Here is a 20,195-nt window from a genome sequence, read left to right on the forward strand (position 1 = left end):
TATTGTCTATTTTTGACACAGGCCTTGTTGGCCGAAAGCTAACTTCCTGGCAGTCTTTTTGTTGTGCCTTTCTGCAACTCAGCTCATCCACTATGTGGTGAGTAGCAACTATCCTTTTTATTATACTGTTATATTCATAAAAAATATTTATTTAGCTCAAACTATTCAAGTAATTACTTATGGGACTGTTGGTTACAGGTGCACTGGTGCTGTTGGCTCTAGCATTTCTGACCTCAACATTCTTCTTTCTTCCAAAAGCGACATTGTCAGCCATTATTTTGGCAGCTATGTTCTTCATGGTTGATGTGTCTGTCATCCCGTTGTTGTGGAGAACTAGAAGTAAGTCATCTGCAATTTTTAAAAACTTTTAAGCATGGTTTGGTAACCTGAAAATTAAATAAGTATTTCATGAAAGATGTTAATCACTTTTTTCCCTTCATTGGTTGATTATGCAGTTATTACTACTCTGTCACTAAACTGAATAATTACAAATTTTCTAATGACGTTTTTCTATTTAGTTAATATCATTTCTGGCCACTCCATTTCAATGTCTGCCATAAATTACATGTTTTATGTTTATAGGAGAACAGAACTTCATTTACATTCAATCTACCCATTTAATTAGGATGTTCCATATGCTAAATTTACCATTAAACTAGCCATATTTTTTGTTCAGTTAACTGTTTATTGTAATAGGTGCTAGACAAGATTGAATGTGATTGGTGAAAGGCTACCCATGAAGATGTAAAGCAGACCCACTTTACTGTAGGGAAAATGTTTAATCCTGTGTAATGATATAGGTGACTAAGGATATCCTCCAACAGTTCATTTGCTGAGAATAAGAATGAATCATTACTCAACAGCCTCTTCTATTTGCTGAATTATGATCTGTCTTTATATACATATTATGTTCTATAAAGTATAATGTAAATCACCTTCACACTTGCTATTAAGGGAATGCCTTACTACCAGACCAATGTCATCAGCTGACGAGTGCCTGGGACTTGGTGGAGTGCTTTGACACACATCAGTTACATAGCACATAGCTCTACACCTAACTTCATGTTGCAAGCCACCAAGTGTAAATACCTTTGTCAACACAGTAACAAAAAGCCAAATCAAGCTTATTACATAAAATATTTTGGTATATACTAAAACACCCCACTCCAAGCTGATTATGTTCAATGAATGCCAGCAGAGTGAAAATTAAAGCATTTTCTTAATAGCAGTTGACATAATGATTTACGTACACCTTAAAGAATTAACAGCTATGCAGCACAATGCAAAAAAGACATAAAATAATCACACGTTATATTCCACCCTGGATTTTCCATCAATATACTTAGTTTTGCATTATTATTTAACTGAGAGAATGGTGACACTGTCATTTTAATTATCAACATTTTGGCTGCTGATGTAAAGCTGGATATACGCCTTAGGAGCTTGATTAAAATCTTCATTTTGAGATGTTTAGTACACTAGAAGATATTTACTAATGAACTTGGGGATGTTCCACTTATTGTAGTTCACAGTTTCACCTCAATTTTAAAGAATCTTTAAGTATGATACCTAGTCCAACTGAAATGATTTCCTGATAACTGATGCTATGTGGAATAGATCCAAGAGATATGCACTGGACACAAAATGGGATTGAGAGGTGGTTCATCCAAATATATTTGTAATATATCCTAGTTGGTGGATAATTCAAGTTTCACAATTCACAGTTTTTACAGGTGAATGCAAGTGCTTCTCCTCCTTTTATAGCACATAAGGAAGGGGAATCACCCAATTGTTGAGCAATGTCACAGTTTGGGATAAAGACCACAGAGGCATAATATCTCTAAGGACAGAAACATGGCTTTAACAGCACACACAAAGCAACTTGAAATAATGTCACCAGAGTTTAAAACACTCACCATATAGTGGTAGCAGCAATGCTGAGCCACAGATAGGCACAACAAAAATACTGTCAAAAAGTGCACTTTTGTCCAAAAAGGCCTTTGTTGATAATACGATGAGAGGTAGTTAAGACCCTACCTCTAGTTGTGCCCTGAAATGAGAAATGTCCTATCTACTATCCTTCCAGCCCCATCCACAGTGGTATTCCACTGCTCATCAAACCTACACAATATTCTCATCCATCCCTACACAACCCCTGCTTCCAAACACTTCCCTCATGGCTCATATCCCTGAAGTAGACATAGGTGCAAGAACCTGTCCCATACATCCACCTATTCCAGTCCGATCACAAATATCACATATCTCATCAAAGGAAGGGCTATCTGTGAAACTAGGCATGTGATATACAAGCTAACCTGCCATCATCTACATTTACATCTACATTTACATTTATACTCTGCAAGCCACCCAACGGTGTGTGTCGGAGGGCACTTTACGTGCCACTGTCATTACCTCCCTTTCCTGTTCCAGTCGCATATGGTTTGCGGGAAGAATGACTGCCAGAAAGCCTCTGTGCAGGCTTGAATCTCTCTAATTTTACATTTGTGATCTCCTCAGGAGGTATTAGTAGGGGGAAGCAATATATTCGATACCTCATCCAGAAATGCAACCTCTTGAAACCTAGACATCAAGCTACACCGTGATGCAGAGCACCTCTCTCGCAGAGTCTGCCACTTGAGTTTGCTAAACATCTCCATAACACTATCATGCTTACCAAATAACCCTGTGACGCAACGTGCTGCTCTTCTTTGGATCTTCTCTATCTCCTCTGTCAACCCGACCAGGTATGGGTCCCACACTGATGAGCAATACTCAAGTATTGTTGATGGACTACATTTTCTAAGGACTCTCCCAATGAATTTCAACCTGGCACCTGCCTTACAACAATTAATTTTATATGATCATTCCACTTCAAATCATTCCGTATGCATACTCCTACATATTTTACAGAAGTAACTGCTACCAATGTTGTTCCGCTATCATATAATCATACAATAAAGGATCCTTCTTTCCATGTATTCACAATACATTACATTTGTCTATGTTAAGGGTCAGTTTCCACTCCCTGCACCAAGTGCCTATCTGCTGCAGATCTTCCTGCATTTCGCTGCAATTTTCTAATGCTGCAACTTCTCTGTATACTACAGCATCATCTGCAAAAAGCCGCATGGAACTTCTGACACTATCTACTAGGTCATTTATATATATTGTGAAAAGCAATGGTCCCATAACACTCTCCTGTGGCATGCCAGAGGTTACTTTAAGGTCTGTAGATGTCTCTCCATTGAGAACAACATGCTCTGTTCTGTTTGCTAAAAACTCTTCAATCCAGCCACACAGCTGGTCTGATATTCCATAGACTCTTGCTTTGCTTATCAGGCAACAGTGCAGAACTGTATCGAATGCCTTCCGGAAGTCAGGGAAAATGGTATCTACCTGGGAGCCTGTATCTAATATTTTCTGGGTCTCATGAACAAATAAAGCAAGTTGGGTCTCACACGATCGCTGTTTCTGGAATCCATGTTGATTCCTACAGAGTAGATTCTGGGTTTCCAGAAATGACATGGTACACGAGCAAAAAACATGTTCTAAAACTCTACAACAGATTGATGTCAGAGATATAGGCCTAAGTTTTGCACATCTGCTCGATGACCCTTCTTGAAAACTGGAACTACCTGTGCTCTTTTCCAGTCATTTGGAACCTTCCATTCCTCTAGAGACTTGCGGTACATGGCTGTTAGAAGGGGGACAAGTTCTTTCGTGTACTCTGTGTAAAATTGAATTGGTATCCCACCAGGTCCAGTAGACTTTCCTCTCTTGAGTGATTTCAGTTGCTTTTCTATTCCTACACGGGTATGAAAACCAACAAGCTGCCTGTCTCCAGAAATGGCCACCGACAAACTGTGGTGAAGAAACAACTGGACCACCCTGTTGCTGAGAACTTGGGTCAACACAGTGTTCTTCATTTCAATGACTGCTTCACAGCCTGTGCCATCTCACTCCTTCCCACTAACACCAGCTTTTCTGAATTATGCAAGTGGTAACTCTCTCTGTAATATATCCTACATTCCTGTAACCCTCCTGGCCTAAGCATTCATTACTCATTTTCCTTACCCATCTAGCCTCTTCCTTGTTCCCATTCCAGTGCTACACAACCCTATATTCCACAAATGCACCCAGTCTTTTTACATCTCTCCTTTTCCACTATCCCCCTTTCTCCTGCAACCCCCCCCCCCTCATTTAAGCTTCCAACTGCACCTAGCTGCCCTACTCTCCACCTCACCCCTGCATGCTCCCAGCAGCACTTTACCATCCCCCACCTCTACCTCTACCCTGCTATCCCTTTCCTCCCTGGCCCAACCTCCTCCTTACCCCCACCTGGTTGCCTCTCCCATCATGCACTGTTGCTCGCAGTCGGGCTCCAGCTATCAGAAACTGTGGTCATATGTGTGTGAGTTGCGATTGCAAGGGAGAGAGAGAGAGAGAGAGAGAGAGAGAGAGAGAGAGAGAGTATGTGTGTGTGTGTGTGTGTGTGTGTGGGTGGGTGGGTGGGTGGGTGGGTGGGTGGGTGGGTGGGTGAGTGTTTGTGTTGTCTGTTTTTGACAGAGGCCTTGTTAGCTGGAAGCTCACTTTCCAACAGTATTTTTGTTGTGCCTATCTGCGACTCAGCACCTCTGCTATATGGTGAGTAGCAACTATCCTTTCCATAAAATTGTTACATTCGACCCTGGATTTTCCATTGTTTGAACTTATAATACTGCCACATAACTAATGTTTGTGGATCATTAGTTCTTTTAAGTTACTTTACTATTTCACCTGAGATTTTGAATCCCTAAGATGTTACACAGTTTCACATTGTGCAAATTATATCAAGATGCAAAATTTCACCTTAATTGACAGAAAATTGTTAGCAACAGGTTAGCTATATGCAGACTTTCACACAAACCAACATACTGGTGTTCTCTCTGTGTTTGCCAGTTATGAACTTTTAATACAAAACCAACATGTATACATGTTGCCTGTGTATAAGTCTAATATGATCCAACATACAGACGGTAGCAGTGTACTGGTCAGAAGTGGACTTTTTTTTCATACCAATACTGCTATGTTATCTGAATGCTTGCAAGCTACTATTGCAGTCTTTGGATTAGGAATGGCTCTATGGAGACAGCTCTAAGAACTTGATGTTAATTCTGAAACTACATAATGCTTTGAAATTCTCTTACTTTATATTCTGCTATTTGTCATAGACTCTAAGATTTTACTTCTGTTTGGTTTATGTAAAATGTTCCAGGTTTGTAATTCACTATAGTACATGGAACATTATTATTACACAGTTTTTGACATCCATAATTTATGAGTATGGCATCATTCTCAAAATAAATACTTTATTATGTTTAATTATTTGAAATTTTAAGTATTGACTGAATTAAGTAGTGAGTGGTGCTGTCTGATCTAGAAAAAAATAAAGCAATAAAATTACACTGTGAATGTTCAGGATCTTGCAGCCATTGAAGCAAAAGAAGTGATTGAAATTTGGGCGTCCAGACTTTTGATGTCATTTATCTCTTGAGTTACTTAATTTCAGATAATTCTAAAAATATTCTCAGAAAGTTGATATTGCCTGTTTTTGAACAGTTGGTAACAATATCTCCTCTACACCTTATTTGCTCAGAATGTTGTTGTAGTTTTAATTAGTTTTCAATTGTAATTACTCAAATTTCCATTAAAATCAAGTGCATCATTGTAAGAAATATTAATGTAAACAACAGGGCTATACATTTAAATGAGATTTTGCATAAACAACAATTTTACATATTCCTGTACATAGAGTATATTAAGTCTCACTTCATAAAAAGCAAAAAAGAAAAAAGATAAAAGTTATCTTCGAGAGCAACATAGTAGATGGACTGGATTTCAACTTGCTGTGTCCCAACCTCAGATTCTCTTTATGTTAATTTTTGGTCAGGAAATAATGAAAAAGTATTTAACAGTAAACACAATAAAAAATAAAGATACTTTTCTTTTTATTTGTCTATATATCAACAATTAATTTCTTAACATAACTTTGCAAAGAAGAAAATGAAAGACATGGATTCTTCCATCCATCAGATCTGTCACTGACTTGCAACTTTTCCATAGTTTTAGTCTAATTATCATTTTAGTCTTTCTTATTCCTTCTTTATTTCACTAATCAATAATTTTATTTCTTGATTCTCTCTGGAACACACAAATTAACCTTCGTTGAGTCTGTAAAGCTCCAACCTGATTTTGTGTAGCCTCCATAACTTGCTCAGTAACACGCTCATTTGTTGTCTTGAAGTTGAAAGTCTATTGAATATTTGATGGTGTTTGTCCCAGTAAAATAGAACCAACACTTTTTGACACATTTCATTAGCGTCAAAATTATATTGTTTGGGTGATGACTAGTTTTTATTCTTCATGAAATTGCCAGCATTTACTATCCGGTCAGCACTCACAAATAAACTAAAAGCTACAGTGTCAGAAATATTCATATGAATTCCAAAGCTATTAAAACACACAGTAAGGAAATGCTGTCCAATAATCGTAGTCCTAACAAGTCACTGAACAAAGTAATTATGTGTGACACAAAATAATGACCATATTATTCAAAAGTCATTGTCCACAGCTAGTACTGTCTTGTAGGAATCTATTGGATGAAAGTACAATTCAGTTGCTCACTTAGTTCACTCATTAATTAAGGGTCATAATTTTCAACAATATCTCATTTGCATTCTGACATCTCCTTAGAATCACAAAAACTACAAAAATTTAGTTAAAATGTTGTTAATTAAACCAATTTTTACACAAAAACTGAGTGTGTATTGGAGATTATAAGACTTTAGCTATTAATAGCATAAAGTATTAAGTGGGAGAATCACTAAAAAATATTTTGCTCTAAACTTATTTCTCATGCTGGTTGTAAGCTCTTCTTTCTCTTGGTGCAGTCATCATAGGTTAATGATATAGTCATGCTAAAACTGCAGAGAAGTGTCTGGGTTCTGTTTATCCATACATCAAATCAATAATACCATGAAGGAGGAACATATATTTATTTATTTATTTATTTATTTATTTTTCAAAATGATTTTACTCCATATTTTGAAATTTCCAAAAATTACTATGTTCATTGACAAGAATTTCTAACTTCCAACTGTTACATATCACAACAAGAACTGCTTTCACAACTACATCAGAACTGTCTCCCCCTCCCCTATGAATTTATAAGACTTTTGGAATTACTCCAATAAAACAAGAATGCAGATATATCCATTTCAGTACAATGATATACCAATGTAAATAATCCACTTACGAAAATATAATGTAATTGGATAGATAAAAAAGTCTACTCACCAAGCAGCAGCAGGAGAAGACACATATAAAGGTATTAAAGTTTGCAAGCTTTTGGAACCAGTGGCTCCTTCTGGCAGGAGGAGAAGGATGAGGGGTGAAGAAAAAGGAATGGTCAGGTTTAGGAAAAGGGGTAGAGTTTGGAAAAGTCACCTAGAACTGTGAGTCAGGGGACACTTACAGGGCGAGATGAGAAGGAAAGACTTTCCTCCTCGTCCTGTCCAGTAAGTCTCCCCTGACCTAATGTTCTGGGAGACCTTTCAGATCTCTGCCCCTTTTCCTAAAACTTACCAGTCCTTTTCCTTCATCCCTCTTCCTTCTCCTTCAACACTTCTGTCAGAAGAAGGAGTCACTGCCTTTAAAAGCTTACAAACTTTAATACCTTCATATGTGTGTTCTCCTGCTGCCACTTGGTGAGTAGACTTTTCGTTTATCTAATTATATTATATTTTCAGTACAAGGGTGTGTTTATGTGATCAGTATAATCAGTATCCTTGACCAAAGAACTACAATTTGACTAATGTTTCATAAAAGCAAAAAGAAATACAATTTCCTATTGATTTTATCTTTTGAACAATTATGGAAAACAGTAAGTATGATTGTAACAGAAAGTCTAAATATTGTCAAAAACACAAATAAACAAAACTCTGAAGTGCGTTAGAAATATGAAGATTATTATGTTTCTCATAACATAATTAATTTTATGTCAGCATTATGTTTCATCAATACCTTCTCAGTATATATTCTCTCTTATGAAATTTGTTATTAACAACCAAACCCAATTCAAAAGTAATAGCAGTGTGCATAACTACAATACTAGGAGGAAGGATGATCTTCACTATTCAAGATTAAATCTAACTTTGGCACAGAAAGGGGTGAATTATACTGGCACTAAAGTCTTTGGTCACTTACCAAATAGTATCAAAAGTCTGACAGATAACCAACAAGTATTTAAGAAGAAATTAAAAGAATTTCTGAATGACAACTCCTTCTACTCCATAGAGGAATTTTTAGATATAAATTAAAAAAAATATATTAAAAAAATTTAAAAAATAAAAATAAAAAATAAAGAAAAACAAAAAACACAATAAAATAAAGTTGTTATATTAACTTAAGTATGTTGTTAAATTAACCTAATTATGTCATGTATTGGAAAATTCGACTCGTTCCACATCATTACGAAATATCGTATTCATGATCCATGGAACTAGTATTAATCTAATCTAATCTAATCTAATCTATACATTTACATCAAAATTCTAGAATATGTACAATCTGCAATTTTGATCACTTTGGATCATGTTGTAAATTGTAGTGTACCGGGTTCTCCAATTATTGATTAAAAAAGAGTTGTATTGACCAGTTTCATTACAGCATGACAATGATAGTTTACACCTCCTACCACTTGTGCACAGTACACTCAAAATATCCATTAATTTGAGTTACAGAGATCATTTGAAAGTACTAGACATCGATATTAGTGATCTTTTGCAGCATGAATGAACATCATTCCTGCACATAGCTGAAGCATGAGCAAGACTGGGAGTGTACGTGTTATGTGTTTGTTAACTCAACTGAGACTGGATACAGTCTGAGTCGCTTTGAGTGACGTCCAACTATTTATAAAATGGGCATGAACAAACTGTTATTTCAGAAATTATACATTTATTTAATGAATGACTAGATAAAATATTGCTATTCAGGATGGACTACCAGTACTTACAAAGCTTTGGTTTACAAAAATACATTGATCTAGGATTTTAGAAAAGTTTTTGGAATCACTTTATATCTATGCACTAAGAATACACAGATCAAGGGTACTCATGCAATATTTAAAAAATATTTTGTATGATGATAAATTATTCAAAATCTTAATTTGTCACTCAATTAGTAAGGTGTGTCATACGATCCACAAAAAAGTAACAACATAAGTAAGTGTTGAAGTTCATAACCTAACAAACCCAAAGATAAAATCAGCAATATCAATTATGACAGTCTGGAATTTTCAGTGCTAATTACCTCTCTTAGATAGTTAGTTTCATGTGAAATAAAATACATTACCATGAAAATAGGATACCAGGTTTTATAATGAATGGTTTGATCACTTTAAGATGTACATATTAGCTCAAATAATGTTGTCAAAGTTGTATGATAGTAAGAAGTTCAGTTACCAGAATTATACTGTTGGACTCAATGCAATGAAAGTAAATTACTGACTAAGGAATTTAGGTGTAGCAAAGAGCATTTCAATTTTTCAAGTATTTATGTATATGTCACATATGTACAGTGCACCTAACAGTATGATAATTAATATAATTACTGCAAAGGAAAATTATTAATCATCAGGGGCACAATCATTACAGGTGGGGCTGTTCCAGCTTGCTATGATAGAAGTCATATAGGCCTGCTAACATACTCATTTTCTTAGCAGACAAGTTTTCCTACATTTTTTCTTGACTTTCATAATCAAGGTGAGAATAAACTGACCAATTCTCTCATGCAACTTTGCTTTATGGTGCCTGCTATTGAAAGACAGCATACAGTTCCAGATGATGTATAGTACATTTCAAAAGATTTGTACCCTGCAAAAGCTCTCTCTAGACTGAATACAACTGCTAAAATATGAAAATGTCTATCTTCTGTCTACTTCAAAGCATGTATGAAGTTTTTCATTGAGATGAGCAGTTGCTTGAAAACCCCTGCTGTATGAATTCTACTCTTGTTTTCCTCAGGTCTGTAGCATTTGGCTTACAAAGTTCAATCATAACTTTAACACAAACATAGAGAGAAATAAGATTTAGGTTTAATGACACTAAAGCTTTATTTGAAATCTCTAATTATCCCACTATAAGGCACATTTTACTTGTAATTATAGTGCACATTTATTTCTGTATCAATACCAGTCTAATAAAATTCCAGTCCATTGTTGCATACTTCACTTTACCATACCTGCATTGTTTATAAAGTTAAATTTCATTTCATAATAACCTATAATAGCTTTACAGACTTGCAAATAGTACAAGTGCCAGTCAAAGAAATGAAGAGCATTCCAACAAGTGCTAATGTTCCAATATAAAATGTGAATTAACTTACTTGTGTATCAGGTTACCAAATTTTTTCAATGGTATATTTGTTGTCTGGTCTCATGGATAGCTCTGTTATGAATATAAACATAATTTGGCTCCTTAGCTCATATTCCTTAACTAGTCATAAACTGAAATTAGTCTCTATGTATAAAGGCTTTTCACTGTAGGCATACTTTTCTATGTGTTCAACCCATTACTAGTCACTTTCCATACCTGAGTGGTCAGTGTGGTAGAATGCCATATGCATGAGGCCTGGGTTTGATTCGAGGCCATGTTGGAGATTTTCTCCACTTGGGGACTGGGTGTTGTGTTATCTTCATCACCATTTCATCTTCACTGAAGTGGACTTGCTGATCTGACATAAACTGAAAAGAATTGCTCCACGTAACCAGACTACCTGAAGGGAGGCCCTAGCCACACACACATTTTACATTTCACCTATTGCTGAACATCAAAACGGTAATCTATGCAAATCTGTGTTCTAAGGAAGAGATTAACTAACAAAAACACTAATAACTATCCTGTCACAATCTGTAGATACTCACAAACTATAAAATTAAAAGATGCAACAATAATATCTTGTCATAATCACTATTTAAATCCAAGTCTCTCCTCACTCCACATAACACAATATTCTGTCTGTCAACAAATCTCAGGAACACTTTTTGGATACCTGTTGACATGCTTCTTACAACATTTATCTTGTTGTATGGTCATACAAAATGCATCAGCTGACAGAATAGACAGCAGCGCAGCCATGACCACAGTTCCAGCCCTTCATTTACTACATTTCTTCCTCCTAGTGCAGAATTTCAGACTGCAAAATGAAATCTTTCCTACCTAAATCACAGGCACTATGGTGAATACATAAGATTTAAGGAATGTGAAGTTTGAATCCCTGTCTTACCATCCTGGTCAAGGTTTCTGTGGGTTTCATAAGTTATTTTAAATGAATGGGAGGAATGTTTCGTTGAAGAGGCACTGACCAATATTTCTCACCATCCTCATCCAACTAATCCTTTTTCCCTTTTTAAGATTATATCTTCATTTTTTTATGCATTCATAATGTTAATTTACAGACCCTTTCTGGCAAGTGTTGAATAACAGATACCATAACTTTTATTAAACATAAACTTTAATGGATTGATTTAAAATCTTTAAGATAATGTTAATTGTTTTGATTACAGGAATTGACTTGATTCCTTACTTCATCACATTCTTGGCTTGCCTCTTCATTGGTCTTGAGCTGGGTATGGTCATTGGAGTTGGTGTGAATCTCATTTTCATTCTATATGATGCAGCCAGACCAAAAATTATCGTTAAGGAACGTTCTGTAAGTATATGTTCAGCTTGTGCATGTTGGGGGGGGGGGGGGAGGGGGGTAGCCTCATGCAGGCAAGGAAGGGGGAGGGTAGGGTGCAAAAATAAAGTAGTAGAAATAGGTGCAATAGACTCAGTAGAGTTGCAACAAGTCAATCTTAAATATAAGGACTGAATATCTCAGCAGTGTCTCAAAGCCACTATCACTCTTCAACACTTCTTCTTTTTTTACTTTTGTTCAGTTCATCATAAATAAACCTAGAACAGCTATTTAATGAAGCAGTGTCTTCTTATTGCTAATTTTAGTTTCACTGTGGCATTAATATGTAAACCAATACTTGCAAATCATTGCTGCTCCCTGAGTTAAGCTAAGTACCTGGTGTCTAACTATAATTGCATTTGTCACATTTTCATGAAAACAGTGATAGGTGTCTAAGGATAAAATTTATAATTAAGTCTTAAGGGAAAGTGGCAGTTTTATAAAAAGGATATATTGCTACTTACCATACAGAGGTGGTGTTGAGTCACAGAAAGGCACAAAAAAAGACTGCTAAACAAGTGAGCTTTCAGCCCAAAGGCCTTCTTCTAAAGTAGACAAAACACACACACACATCTATCCAAGGACAGCTCACATGCACATGACCACTCTCTGGCCACAGAGGCTGGCATCAGTGGCCAGAGACAGTGATCATGTATGTGTGAGTTGTGGCTGTATGTGCCTGTTGTTCACTTTAGAAGAAGGCCTTTTGGCTGAAACCTCACATGTTTAGTAGTCTTTTTGTTGTGACAGTCTGGGACTCACATCTTCTCTGTATTGTGAGTAACAATCTATCATTTTTGTAATATTGTCCACCCTGGATTTTCCATTGTTTGATTTTGTTCTAACGAAAATTGATATTTATAAGTAACACTGTTAATTGTTATATTGCTAACAGGGGTTTTCAGTTCTTGAATCTATATAATTAGATTATTTCTAGGAGGAATAGGTTAGAAGCAATGTTTTAATTTTCTTTAAAAGTTGTACAGATTTCCATTTTGTTACTTCATAAGTATGCCAGTAGCTCATTAAGAACTCACAGCAGAACAGGCAACTCATTGCTAAATGTAATGTATTAAATTGACAGGAAAGCTGTTATTATAATGAATAAAAGCTATTGAATCCTCATTTATGTTAAACAGGTACTGTTTATATCCTTTTGCTAGCTTAATACTATCATGAAGATCCTGATATTTAACAAGGAGAAAAGTTGAGTAAGACACACGTTGTAGACAAACCATTAATATGATCACAGAATAACAGCAAAATGGGTCAAATATTATTGCTGTTCACCATTGATGATTACACTGGAACACCATTCACAACTGCTGCACTTCTATTCTTAAATCCTTTTTGTATTGCTGATCAATCCAGAGAAGTTCAAAGGCTGTTCTTTGGTAAAAACTTATAAATCCAGCTGGTATGCAAGTTTGTCCTTGACACTGATGTATTGTGTAATTATCTGTGTAGTACACCCTCTTATTACAAACAACATAAGATAATCTCCAGACATTAAGACATGCTATCATTGTGCCTTTATATTGTTGGATACTTAAATTTGCCAGCAAATCTATGTAGTGACAGTCAGGTGGTACTATTAGATTATCTGTAACCTTTATCTGTACATAAAGTTCACTATTGCATCCATGTTTCTCTGTCACTTGCTAATGTTCTTATTTGCACATTTTACTGGTTTTTTTCTCTAGTGTCATCTCTTTATTTATATTAATTGTTATATTTTGTCCTGTTTTGTATCTTCTTCTTTTTCTGGCTTTATCGCAATCAAAGATAATATTTGCTAACTACACCACTTACCTTCCCCACATGTTAACACTACTCTCCAGTGTACCATACTTCTAGTATAATCCCACATGCAGAATATAATACTTGGATTTTGCTACATGCATTGCTTCAAGTTCTATAATGAAACACTTCGCAGTGATGAAATTTAGCAACTATTTATCATTACTAACAAAATCTCTCTTACAATCATAAATCACCCAGAAAAATCTTTTATAACAGAGAAGAGTCAATGACTTAATGTTGGACACACTGAATGTAACACACCATATGTTTTAGATTGTTGTGATTGGCAAGCTTTCAGAACCAGTGGCGCCTTCTTCAGGCAGAAGGGTTGAAGAGGAAGGAAGAAGGGTGAAGGAAAAGGACTGGAGAGGTCTAAGAAAAGGGGTATATTTTGGGAAAGTCACCCAGAACCGCAGGTCAGGGGAGACTAACTCTACAGGATGAGAAGGAAAGACTGATTGTTGGGGACTGCATTGGATGAGATTTGAAAACCTGAGAGCTTAAAGGTGAAGGACAGAATAATATGCAAGACAGAGATTACGACTAAAACATCATGCATGAGTTAATAAGAGCGAGAAGCTAAGTGCATTGTGTGTAACAGAGGTGGGGGTGGGGGGTGGGTGGGGGGCAGTGAAAAATAGATGGGAAAGATAATGAAAGATGTAGAAAACTAAAACAGAATGAAGCAAAGATAAAAGCTGAGCTGGAGGAATTTAATGCAAATTAAGGCCAGGTGGGGTGACGAGAACCAAGAAAATGTTGTAGTACTAGTTCCCACCTGTGGAGTTCTGAGAAACTGGTGTCCAGGGGAAGAATCCAAATGGCACATGTGGTGAAACAGGTTCCAAGGTCATGAATGTCATGTTGTAGAGCATGCACTGCAACAGGATATTGCGTGTTGCCAGTATATACCCTCTGTCTATGCCCATTCATCCTAATTGATAATTCTGTGGTAGTCATGCCAATGTAGAAGGCTGAACAGTGTTTACATAATAGCTGGTATATGACATGTGTCGTTTGGCAGGTGGCTCTCCATTTGATAGAATATGTTTTGCCAGTTACAGAGCTATTATAGGTGGTGGTAGAAGAGTGTATACGGGAAGTCTTGCAGCTGGGTTGCTCCTAGGGGCATAGAGCAGGGAGATGGGTGCAGAAGGAGCATAGGGTCTGACAAGAACATTGCAGAGATTGGGATGGTAACGAAAAGCTATTCTAGATGTGGTGGTCAAAATTTCAGACAGAATGGATCTCAGTTCAGGGCATGATTTTAGGAAGTCATGGCCCTGTTGAAGTAGCTGATTAACACATTCCTGACCAGGATAATACTGAGTCACCAATGGTGTGCTCCAAAGCTGCTTTGTGGAGGGATCAGCAGTACCAGGATTTGAACAGTTCTATGGTATCCGGCTGGGTAGCGTCATAATTTCTCCACAATATTTCGGCAGACATACATGCTGCCATCTTCAGGTGGTTCCTGACAAATGCTGGCCAGGATTGGATGTGATGGCCTGGAAAATCTGCTTTTTAACTAGGCTGGTGGGGTAATTATGTGCAGTGAAGGCTGAGGTGAGAATGGTGGTGCATTGCTGTAAAGAGTCTGCATCCAAACAAATAAATTTGCCTCGGATGTCAAGGCTGTATGTGAGGGAATGTTTGACATGGAAAGGATGGCAACTGTCAAAATGTAATTATTGTTGTTGTTGGTAGGTTTATTGTGGACAGAAGTGTGTAGCTGACCTTCAGTGAGGACAAGATCAACATCAAGGAAAGTGGCATGGGATTCAGAATAGGACCATGTGAAATTTAATTGGGAGAAGGTATTCAGAGATTCCAGTAATTTTAGCAGGTCAGCCTCACCATGAGTCCATATGGTAAAGATGTCATCATTGTATCTAAACTAAACCAGGGGCTGAATACTTCTGAATCCCAGGAAAGCTCCTTCCAAGCAACCCACGAAAAGGTTGGCATAGGAAGGAGCCATCCTGGTTCCCATGGTCATGCCCCTGATCTGTTTGTTTGTCTGCCCCTCAAAGGTGAAGTAGTTGTTGATAAGTATGAAGATGATATATGTGAATAGGAAGGATGTCATAGGTTTGTCAAGAGGTGGGCACTGACTGGGGGAATATTCAGCAGCAGACAGACCATGAACATGGGGGATGTTGGTATAGAGGGAGGTGGCATCAATGGTGACAAGCAAGGTGTGTGGTGGGAGTGGGATGGGCACAGATTTCAGACTATCTAGAAAATGGTCAGTATCTTTGATGTAGGAGGGGAGTTTTTGTACTGAGGGTTGCACATGTTGATCAACTTAGGCAGATATATGTTCATTGGGTGCTTTGAAGCCAGCATCTATAGGAAGGTCAGGATGATTAGGTTTGTGAATCTTAGGAAGAAGGTAAATGGTGGGGGTGCATGGTTTGGGTGGGGTGAGAAGTTCTATGAATTGAGGTGTTAGCCCTCATGAGGGGCCTTAAGTTTTAAGGAGGGACTGTAGGTCAGTTTGAATCACGGGGATGGGATCTTGATGTCAGACGCTGTATGTAGAGCTGTCAGACAGCTGACATAGACCTTCACTAACATACTCCTTTTGGTCAAGTACTACAGTGGTAGATCCTTTGTCTGCTGGGAGGATAATGATGGAGTCATCAGCTTTTAGGCAATGTAGAGCCTGGAGTTCTGAAGAGGACAGGTTAGGGTCATGTTGTAGTGACCTGAGGAAGAGTTGTGAGGAAATATGTTTTTGTAGATCCTTTACTGAGTTGTGTGGTTCCTTTCCACTGACACTGATCTCTCTGTGCTGCTTTTGTGGAAATATCTCATTAACACAGTTTCACATGAATATCACATAACCTGTCAATCATTTGCCTTGATCCTTTTTGAATTTGTCATTTTTAGCTTAATTAACTTAAAAATTACTCAACATGTCAATTATCATTTTGTTCTATATACAAATTTAAAGTTTATTTTTCATAAGTGACCAAATAAATATTAATGACTTTAATCTGTAACTTTCTTTTGTTAGTACTATAACTGTTTCAGTTTATTCACCCTCCCCCTTTGTTCCCTTGACCATTTGACTAAATTCTTAGGCTTCTTCCTTTTCTTTTCCACAGATTGAAATCAGTGTGTCAGATTTTACAGTAAAACCAAGTAATCCAACTCTAACCACCTCATTTGCTTGCTATAAGAAATTAATTGGTTTAAACAGTATTAACTAAATTATGACTCATAATTATTGGCCAGTACTTAATTTCAAGTGACATAATGTGTAGTACCTAAGATACACACATATAAAAGTAAAAGAGGACAAATACTTCCTTCATTGGGGAGAGGATGTTGTTGTTGGTTGTTTTTGGGAAGGAGACCAGACAGCGAGGTCATCGGTCTCATCGGATTAGGGAAGGACAGGGAAGGAAGTCGGCCGTGCCCTTTCAAAGGAACCATCCCGGCATTTGCCAGGAGCGATTTAGGGAAATCACAGAAAACCTAAATCAGGATGGCCGGATGTGGGATTGAACCGTTGTCCTCCCGAATGTGAGTCCAGTGTCTAACCACTGCACCACCTCGCTCGGTAGGGGAGAGGAGAGGAACGTATTGTGGAAGGTTAAAAAGGATGGGCAGGTCATTCAGACTCCAGGATGGGAGAGGCCCACCTGTAGTGAGGACACTGTCTGAAGTTAAAGAGTGCACCTTTTATTTTCATATGTCTCTATTGACAGTACTCCTGAAGGTAGAAGCTGTCCAAAATTCTGTCTCATAATTTATTAGTTCTCTCAACTGAATTCTCCTTTCATGTAAACATTATTAGAATAGTTTCATTTGCTCTGTCCTGCTAATAAATGTAGATTTAATTTATAGAGTGACGGTATTCTGTTATTTGTAAAATTTATGTCTTTATTTTTGTATTTTTTGTTGTTATTGTTAGTGCTGAATTTACTTCTTAATAAATTATGAATTAATGATGAAAATTAAAGATTTTGCATAAAAGTATTGAACATACATTATAAGTTGTGATAGAAAAGTTTTGGTAATATGATGAAGATAATTTCCACTGTTTACAGGTATTTGACATGAATGTACTTCTAGTGGCACCACAGCAGAATCTTATGTTCCCGGGTGCAGAGTATATACGTGAGGAGGTAGTGCAGATGTGTTCAGAATCCCAACCTGCTGTTGTCATAATTGATGGTGCCAAAGTGAAATGGATAGATGCCACAGTTGCTAAGGTATAATATATAATTTAGTACTGGAACTCTGGAGAAGGGCTCCTCTAATTTATAAACATTTGTTAGTGTAGTCTCCCATGGTCCAAAATCAATAAAAGAAAAACAAAAGAGATAGTCTTTTGCATATCCTCTATATAAGCTTGCTCTCTTTATTTCTGTAACACTCTGTATTAACAGTCTGGGCATACTGAAAAATATAATGTGGCTGACGTTCAAAGATGCCAGCTAACTGAAATCTGTAGGCAACATTTCAAGAATTATGTTTTAATGATGTATCAAAGCAAAAAATATTCTTAAAATGACAGTAATGAAGGTATAACATAAACAAGATTTCATTAGTGACAAGTTACAGATCAGAATGTAAACAGTCCTTGTTCTCATGTGCAATTTGCATGTAGAGTGGGAGGAAATCTTAATATATGAAATAATGAAGTGTATCATTTATCAGATTCTTTACTTCGGTTCTGATATATCATTATATCCACGGATGAGTAACACTACTGATAGTACATATGTGAATTTCATTTAGGGTGTCCCTCTTTCTGTCTCCTTTGTCTATAAATAAGCACTTAATGTCCTCCTCTATTCAAGTTGTTTCATAGAGCACACTGCTCTGGATGAAGATCATACAGATAATTGTTCTATAGTTACAAAACAGCAGTCCATTCCTCTGTGTAAAAAGTGATTAATAATACAGGGTGAAGAAAAATTTGCACACTCAGACTTCGCAGTGCAATTCCTCACACACTGGCAATTCAAAAATGTCTGTCACAAAATTTTGTCTTGCACGTATTTCAGGCAGTAAATGGACGTTGAAGATTGACAATCTGGCAACACTGTAATCACCTGTATGGAAGCTACCTCTCTCAGCAAATCAGCAAATAGAGCATTGCTGTGCAGTTGGTGCAGTAGATAGTGTTTTGGGTTGGCATTCAGGAGATCGAGGGTTCAATTCTGGGTCGAGGCATATTTGTTTTTATTTGCTAAAAGTAGCCTTCGTGGTATGGTATCTGGCAGTTTAATCATCAAACAGTGATTGCAGTGGGTCTTCTACAAAACATTTGCAGTTACATACTACGAACATAGAAATGGAAGTACAATCATTTTCATTGGTCAGCTTTTAAAGAAGTCTCTTGCATGTCATGGACACAAACAGTTTCACATGACTGCAACTGCTAGAGTCCAAACCTGTTTTCTGTGTACCCTCCCACAATGGTCGCAATGAAATTACTTTGAAAAGCACATTGCTAGCCCTACTGGTGACATAAGACCCTAACAGACTGTAATGGACCTGAATGTGGCAAGAATAATAGTTAATATTAACCAATGGAACCATTAGGGGAAAGTACACAGAAGAAAAGTTTGGAATCTAGCAGAAGCAATGGTGTGAAACAATTTGCATCCATGACATGCAAAAGGTTTCTTTAAAAGCTGACTAATGAAAAGACTCACTATATGCAATTCAGAACCTATAAGAGGTTTCCACCCAGCATATGCATAAAATACAAAGAAGAGCAGATAGAAGAGGTTGACAGTCTTAAATTCCTGGGATTACAACTTGATAATAAATTCAGTTGGGAAGAGCACACCACAGAACTGCAGAAACGCCTTAACAAATCTGTATTAGCAATTCGAGTGTTAGCAGACATAGGCGACATAATAATGAAAAAGCTTGCATACTTTGCCTACTTTCATTCCGTAATGTCATATGGTATAATATTTTGGGGTAACTCTTCAAGTCAAACAAAAGTTTTCAGAGTCCAAAAGCGTGTAATACGTATTATTTGTGGAGTAAATTCACGGACGTCCTGTAGAAACCTCTTCAAAGAACTGCCTCTCAGTATATTTACTCATTAATGAAATTTGTTCTAAATAATATACACTCCTGGAAATGGAAAAAAGAACACATTGACACCGGTGTGTCAGACCCACCATACTTGCTCCGGACACTGCGAGAGGGCTGTACAAGCAATGATCACACGCACGGCACAGCGGACACACCAGGAACCGCGGTGTTGGCCATCGAATGGCGCTAGCTGCGCAACATTTGTGCACCGCCGCCGTCAGTGTCAGCCAGTTTGCCATGGCATACAGAGCTCCATCGCAGTCTTTAACACTGGTAGCATGCCGCGACAGCGTGGACGTGAACCGTATGTGCAGTCGACGGACTTTGAGCGAGGGCGTATAGTGGGCATGCGGGAGGCCGGGTGGACGTACCGCCGAATTGCTCAACACGTGGGGCGTGAGGTCTCCACAGTACATCGATGTTGTCGCCAGTGGTCGGCGGAAGGTGCACGTGCCCATCGACCTGGGACCGGACCGCAGCGACGCACGGATGCACGCCAAGACCGTAGGATCCTACGCAGTGCCGTAGGGGACCGCACCGCC

General features: G+C 37.5%; 1 protein-coding gene across 1 annotated transcript in view; it reads left to right on the forward strand.

Moving 5' to 3' along the window:
* Positions 1-20,195, forward strand: part of LOC126236078 (sodium-independent sulfate anion transporter-like) — a 190,807-nt gene that overhangs the window by 145,896 nt on the left and 24,716 nt on the right. Inside the window, exons 8-10 of the mRNA XM_049945138.1 lie at positions 199-339; positions 11,606-11,751; positions 17,643-17,807. Coding sequence (XP_049801095.1) covers positions 199-339; positions 11,606-11,751; positions 17,643-17,807 — 452 coding nt within the window. The remainder of the gene's footprint in view (positions 1-198; positions 340-11,605; positions 11,752-17,642; positions 17,808-20,195) is intronic.

The sequence above is a fragment of the Schistocerca nitens genome, chromosome 2 (genome assembly GCF_023898315.1).
Source record: "Schistocerca nitens isolate TAMUIC-IGC-003100 chromosome 2, iqSchNite1.1, whole genome shotgun sequence".
Lineage (NCBI taxonomy): Eukaryota > Metazoa > Arthropoda > Insecta > Orthoptera > Acrididae > Schistocerca > Schistocerca nitens.